The 7,706-nt window shown below is 34.4% G+C and overlaps 1 protein-coding gene across 3 annotated transcripts in view; it reads left to right on the top strand.

Moving 5' to 3' along the window:
• Positions 1-4,268: 4,268 nt before the first annotated feature.
• LOC117119174 (WAP four-disulfide core domain protein 1-like) overlaps positions 4,269-7,706 on the top strand; it is a 16,493-nt gene continuing 13,055 nt past the window's right edge. The window contains exon 1 of one of the 3 annotated variants that reach the window (XM_033263994.1): positions 4,269-5,109. In XM_033263994.1, coding sequence (XP_033119885.1) covers positions 4,993-5,109 — 117 coding nt within the window. In that variant the 5' untranslated portion in view covers positions 4,269-4,992. Of the gene's footprint in view, positions 5,110-5,289; positions 5,394-7,706 lie in introns of those variants that run through there. The other 2 variants (XM_033263993.1, XM_033263995.1) reach the window with 2 other exon arrangements.

Genomic DNA, 7,706 nt, shown 5'->3' with positions numbered 1-7,706 from the left:
ATATATATATATATATATATATATATATTATATATATATATGTGTGTATATGTATATTATATGTATATGTATATGTATATATATGTGTATATATATGTATATATATATATGTCTATGTATGTATGTGTGTATATGTATATATATAATGTATATATGTATACATATATGTGTATATATATTACATATATGTATATATATAGCGCTAATTTTGATTTCTATTATGGTATTATTGGCAGTGAGCTGGCCGTGGACGAGTGATAGGTTTCATGACATAAACGTTAGATGGCTTGAGCGGAATTCAAAGAAGTTCGGCCTGTAACCTATTTTGTGAGTGAGTGCACGCATAGAGACATACCGGTAAGCATTATATATATGGTTTATTGTCACATAACATTCCGAAACTCAGTTCCTCGTTAAAGTAACATATAAAAAATACATAGTAAATACAGCTAAAAAAAGAGTGACGTCATATGAAAATACAATATAATAATAATAATAATAATAATAATAATAATAATAATAACAATAATAATAATAATAATAATATGTGCACATTACAATAAAAAAGATTAAAATTTGAATGTTGATGATTAATTTATTTTTCATTGTAATTTATGTCAATTTAAACAAGATTAAAATTATTTATCCGTAAATAAATTTTTATTGCGATTATTGTTATGACTGAAGCATAAAATATAAAATTGAATTTAAGAAAGTATCAAATAGCAATTAAAAAAGCAACATTTTGTAATTGAAAAACATATACGAATTTGCTGTAATCGGATTTGAAATCCCAAAAGCCACCTTGCGTCTGTGTGTGCCTCCCTAAGATATGCCCTCAGCATAAGCATTAAACAACAAGACACAAAAGGATGGTCAGGGACAGCTAAAGCAAATAAATTACTGTAACTCAAAAGAGTCAGCTGCCCTTAAACATGAAGTAACGAGAATATTGCACACAATAGAAAAAGTTATAAAATATATAAAAAGCCCTAAACAATTTAAATAATTAAATTAATTAGTCTATTGCATATTAAGAAAGTTTCTTTAAGACTTCAACAATAATTTAAGATTATTTAATAAATGAATTGACTGAATTATTACGGATAATTACCGTACAAACGATTGCGAAATAATTATTAATTTAATAATTGCAAGGAAAAAAGTTACATGAACATTGCACACAATAGAAAAGGATATAAAAAAAATATCAGGAATTAATTATTGATTTATATTTCATATAGGTTTTATTTAAAATCACAACAATATATTAAGATTAATTTAATAATTTATAATTACATTGCATATTAATCTCTTTAAATATAATACAAATAATAACATTTTAAAATGAATTGATTGAGTTTAAATACAAAGTGCATTAAAATTTGTATTATTTAATAATAAAATAGAGACAAAATTTTTGAAAACAATTAAGCACAAATTACTAGTATTGGTCCCTATTGATAAGAAATTTACGAACTTTAGACAGAAAACAAGGAAGTGAGACAATGACAACTGAATTTTGAACATTATTAGAAATGGAGGAACAAGCACGGGGAAACAAGTTAACATTGGAATTTCGAAACGCAATAGTACGGGCATATAGGTGTGTAAATAAAAGGGAATCAAGATTTTTACAAATTATTAAAACATTGTTAACAACACAAGAGCAATCAGTTAAACCATATAAACATTTAAAAATAAACGAAGTCCGAACACATTCACGCCGCGGGAATGAAGTGTTCAAACTGAGGGAATTAAGTCAGTCAGTGTATGGCATTTCTCCCCTTTTAACTCCAAGTATTCGCCTCGTGGCATTATTAACGCCTTTCACTCACGGTTGCTACAGTAATCACGGACCACGCCTGTGCACTCCCCCACAAAAAGCTCATTCGCTCATTAGCACTTCCCTGCCCCCCCCCCCCCCCCCCCACCCCCATTGAAAATGTTGGGAGCAAAAACATAATGCTCAACTTAAAACAAAATCACCTCATTTCACCTTACTTTTACAAGCTAGCACCCCCTTCACGCCTCCCCATCAGTCCCTCATTTCACTCCTGGATACGCCACGCGGACCACGCTCGTCATACGTGGAAGTGGTTTGTCGCAGCGGGAACAGTTTGGTGGGTAGCTGGTATGGTTAAATGCTAACATGCGCTGATTTAGCCGCTGCAACGTTATGGAATAGGCCTACTCCCCCAGGGAGCTTGAGTTTGTGTTCTATAGGCGTTTAATCCAATGACTATAATTATAATGTGGTAATGATAATATGAAGTGCATGGGGCGCTTCACATTATGCATGCGCTATAAAAGTGTACCATTATTATCATTATTATTCCCATTCAGCACAGTGAACGTTGCGAGATGAGTTATTGTAATCTTTTCCTTAGGCTATGTAACCAATACATACGCTGCTAGTAGCCTTGGTACGAGGCCTTAAATTTGTGTTACTCAGTGAAATCAGTGAAATATAATTCTTTTATTTAAACTCATCGTACACCATACTAAAGTTGCTGTCACCTTTGACATTATTGCAAGTATCTATCTGGGAGTAATATCCAATTATTTTTATCCATGTCTCTCTCCACATAATTAAATGCATTATTTAAGCCCCTTTTTCATTTCCCCCAGCCCGCTTGTACATGATGTGCCCCGGCAGCAATACTGAATATTGTATCTTGGCCCTATACTACCATGACCAGACCATCAAACCTTTTGTCTCTTTTCACATGATTAAGTCTTCTGGGCTCCCGGTCTAATATTTTTTTTTTTAAAGTTAGCTCACTCGTTGGTGGCGTTGTCCAGCATGAGAAAAAAAAAATTAGGCACTTTAGGCAAGTGGGTTTTCTCCTCTAATCCGTGTTCATAATTGTACTATACTTTAAGCTACAACTTTTCAGCGTTCTTTACGGGCTTTGCACAGTTACACCATGGGCCTATTATTAGGCCCATGGTTCCACTATTATAGGCCTAACTATTAAATTAACTTGGAAATATATAAAATGAAATAAGGCTTAATGTATATATTTTGCTACAAGGAGGAGGATACAGTAACTCTTAAATCATTTTGAATTGTTTGAAGTGCCATTTCTTATGATTCAGTCTCTGATTACAGTAACGTTTCAATAAAATTCATCCCACGAAAACATAATATTTACCGCTTCATATGTTTATTCTGATTTGCGGTGAAAATGTGTTATGCGACGAGAACGCCCTCGTATAAGCATAACTTTGAAAAAAAAATAGTGAAACAAACTGAAAAAAGGTTGATTTCTCAAACCAAATAGGAAAATGTCTTTAAAGTTACGCCAATAACAAATGAGTTTGTGCAAAATCAAGTAAAGCCACCAAAACTGGCCTCTAGAAGGATTTCATTTAGACAATATTTCATTTGTATATTATTTTAAAACTATAGTTTAATTTAATGTGAACCTTCGAGCTATTCTGAAAGTTCAGCTGATATTCAGGGCCCCTCCTAAATAAAGGACATTAAAGTACAGAAGTTCATATTATGTCATTTATTTAAGAGGGGCCCTGAATATCAGCTGAACTTTCGGAATAAGTTCATACCGGTAATTTTCTCGTCTCCTCAACATAGAAGTATAACTTTCGCTCACGGGTTTTCTTCGCAAACTCGTGTGATGGTGAGTTTCCTAGCTATCATGTCTTTGGAGCAAGCGGTAGTGCGGAAAACCCGTTCACATAAACGGCGGTTATTCAACATTATTTCTACTCTCCTGTTACACTTCACTATTTGGAGTCATGAGGTCGGTATTCCTCCCCCACCAGAATTAGAGCCAAGTCTCGTTACGAGGCAGGTACCTATTACGACGCATCTATCTATCTATCTATCTATCTATCTATCTATCTATCTATCTATCTATCTATCTATCTATCTATCTATCTATCTATCTATCTATCTATCTATCTATCTATCTATCTATCTATCTATCTATCTATCTATCTATCTATCTATCTATCTATCTATCTATCTATCTATCTATCTATCTATCTATCTATCTATCTATCTATCTATCTATCTATCTATCTATCTATCTATCTATCTATCTATCTATCTATCTATCTATAAAATCAAATAAATAGGCCTTTAAAACCCCTAAAAATTGTCATATTTTCCCGGGGCCTCGCGCCCAGGACCACTCTCGGAACATTTTGAGCGACGCCCGACCACGCCCATATTGCTCTCGTCGGGGGCATCGGCCTCCTCTTCTTGGGGCCACCCCTGACAATAAATCGTCGTAAACAGTTCATTTTCGACATATTTACTGACAACAAATTCAAACAAAATCAATGATCATTGTGGAATTCTAGAAATACAATAAGACATTTATGATTCTTGTTTATCATCGATAATTTGGCGACATTCACTCAGTTGACATACGACACTGACCTTTGAAGTCGGTCAATAACGAGAACGTAATTGCATCGGATTTGAAACCAGACGATCTGGACACTGCTTGATGGTAGTTACACGTGAAGGAATTCGTACCCAAGAATACCTGCCAGTGGGTAGGCCTGTGTGAAGGCGTAGCATTTGTCCGCATAACATTAGTCGGGACACAACAGCATTGTAACGTAGACGTATTCGATGTATTCTACACTTTTGTCAAGGACGATTTCCAACAACCCTCTATAGAGAAGTAGAACGCTATTCAATTGATCACGTGCCAAAATTCGATTCATCTGTTTTGATTTTCGTAGACAGGACTTGTTTGTTCTGAAGCTCGATTCCAATTTTTTTAAAACAGCTTAAAATACAAACAAACAAACAAAACAAAATACGGAAGGTGTATATATTCTTGATCCGCCGTGTCTGATTGGGGACCAATTGCATGTAAGAGTTCAAGCCGCCTTTGTAGTGCATTCCATCGAGTGTAATTATTTCTCTGCGAGAGGTTTTTCAGTCCCACCACCAAGAACAGACACGTGGTGTTTGCTCCTTGCAACATTTGTCATACAACAAACAACACGATGCAAGTTACAGCAGCACTTTTCGGATATAGTGTATGTCTAGTGGCGCTGATCCAGATCGGGAATTGTCGGTCCCATCATCACCATAATCATAAGCATATTAGAAACGTGTGTAACGTAAGTATGTATAAGGCATTACAGATTTACTAATCTGTATGTGAGCAGCTTTTTGTATAAGGACTTTATAGACTGCAGCCCTAAATCGTGTAAAATTATTTTTACGAATAATAATGAATTATAGTATAGTCAATTGATGGATAATAACTGATCAGGTGTGTTTCACACCTGTATACAGATTCAGTTCTTCCGTCATTCGTAGCTATACTGTAACGAGCGTTAGAAATTTACTTGTCAGCGAAGGTTCGTGGCGAATCGAGGAAATTCCAGCCACACTATGTTGAGTAGGTACAGATCATTTTTGGTTTTTTTTTTTCAAAACATACAAGTTGAATAAGGGCTTACTATAATTAATAATGATAGCTAAAAATTCGACTTCCACATCGGATACATATAGGCCTATAAAAGTAATAATTTGTTTAGCGATCAGTACGTATAATGTAATATCACCGAGCAAATGATAAAAAATAGGGCCTATTTACTTATTTAGGTTTATAAATAATCATTACCAAGGCATAAAATTAGTAGGCCTGACGACTGACGTGTATTAACAATATTATATTTGGCAAGGCGCATTCGCTGATAAACTGAGCTATTCTCTGATTGCTAATGATCTTTGCTGAAACTCTTTTGAGTGTAGCAGTATGCTATTTTACATGCTGTTTGCAGTTTACCCCAAATTAATACCAACAGCTAGAGAGAATCACTTTATTGTTTTTTTGTTTTTTTTTATAGAATTTCTACAACAGTGTCGCTTACCCCTTGGATAATAGACAGGTAATGTCGGGTCAAGTCCAGTTCACAGAAATTAGCAATCGCGGTACGGCGGTATCTGATCTTCCCATTAGTCTTGGGTTACCTGATCGTATACTGATTACCTGACTAGTTGTATTGTTCTGTGAATTTACCAGACAGGGCACCAACGGGGCTGTAGCTAACACATGTGGAGTTTTCGCCATACTATCGGTGTAAACTTTGTTAGAGTATACCATGGAGACAGCATTTATACAATAAATATACAAGAGTGCAGTAAGAATGAAATTATGAAAACGTTTCATGCCAGATAAATGAACTTATATATAGGCATATATATATATATATATATATATATATATATATATATATATATATATATATAGGCCTATATATATATACATATATTTCAATATAATAATATATATATATATATATATATATATATATATATATTTCAATAAGTTTGAAAGGCAAATGGGAAAAACCCATAAAACAGCAAACGGCCATATAATGCAAAACAATTTAAAATTAAAATTATATATATTAAATGTCTATATATGTGTATATATATTTCAAAAAGAAATCTTTATCAAATATGTATATATGTATATGTATATATGTATATGTATATGTATGTATATGTATATAGGCTTATATATATATAATCTTTAAAAAAAAATCAAAAAGTAAGCAAATTAAAACAAAAAAAAAATCTCAATTTTTAACTCACAACTGGAGTACACTTGAAAACAGTGTTTACTACGCACTAATAAATCCATTTAGCATTTTAGCGAATTTCCGAAGATAAAAGCGCTTTCCAGATGGACCAGGGATGAGCCTGTATTTTACTACTGTAATTCATCGGCGAACGGTAACCCGGCTTTTGTCTCTTGAGGTTTTAAAAGTGGCATTGTGTTGTATGCTTTGAAGCCATCTATGCAGGACCATGCGCATTATAAAGTTGATGGAACTAAATTCGTCAAGAGAAAAATTTGTGTAATGTTTAGGCCTACAGGTTGTGAGACTTTATAATCGAATAAATACAGTTAGTCTGTCTTCGGAGACTTCTCCCCGCCCCCAAGAAGGTATAGCCCCTCCCCCCATTCATTTCTAGACGCAGGGTTTTCGGAACGCCGCCCTTAGCGGCGAGTGCGAAGCACAACTCAGGGTCAAAAGTGGAACGTGAAATTTGGATATGGTCAGCTACCCGTATTTCTCGACTGAGACGTCAGTAGGAGCTGTAATTTGTATGGCAAGGAGATTGAGCAACCTTCATTCATATTAAGGGAATTTACGCCCAGAAACCTTTTAGTTATTAATATTTTGGTTATAATAGAAAATATTAATTTTTTGGTGACGTCACACTTACATTATTTAGCATGCATATGTCATAAGCTAGATACGTCACCTTTTTCTGGTAAGGCAAACTTTCCCGGCGTGCTTTTTTCATGGATAAACAAACACCACTGCTTTGCACATGGATGCCTTGCCCAAGCCAGGGCTACAAAAGAGCCGCATTGTTGCATTGTATAATACTTAAATAAGGTACCTCTGCAAATGAATTATTCTTAGTTATTTTTTTTTTCTTATTTTAATTTATTTCTTCCTAAAGTGTACTTTCTATCACATATAATTCCACTGTCTTAGTTAGGCCTAGTCTTATGCCTCATCGTCCCTCGCTACATAGTACATCAGGAGCTCCTCCCCATACAGTACAGACGTTTGCTAGGTAACAACGTGATTGCACCTTCCTTCCCAGCTATTCATGTAACATTGGCATAATTGTTAGCTAACCAGTTGTGTGTATTTCTTTGTGAAAATGAGTACCGCGGCGTACTCAT

This window comes from Anneissia japonica, unplaced genomic scaffold (assembly GCF_011630105.1).
Source record: "Anneissia japonica isolate Jap-2015-1 unplaced genomic scaffold, ASM1163010v1 scaffold287863_len737641_cov155, whole genome shotgun sequence".
NCBI classification, from domain to species: Eukaryota; Metazoa; Echinodermata; class Crinoidea; order Comatulida; family Comatulidae; genus Anneissia; species Anneissia japonica.
Note: the sequence above shows the minus strand (reverse complement) of the source record. Positions and strands in the feature narration are given on the sequence as shown.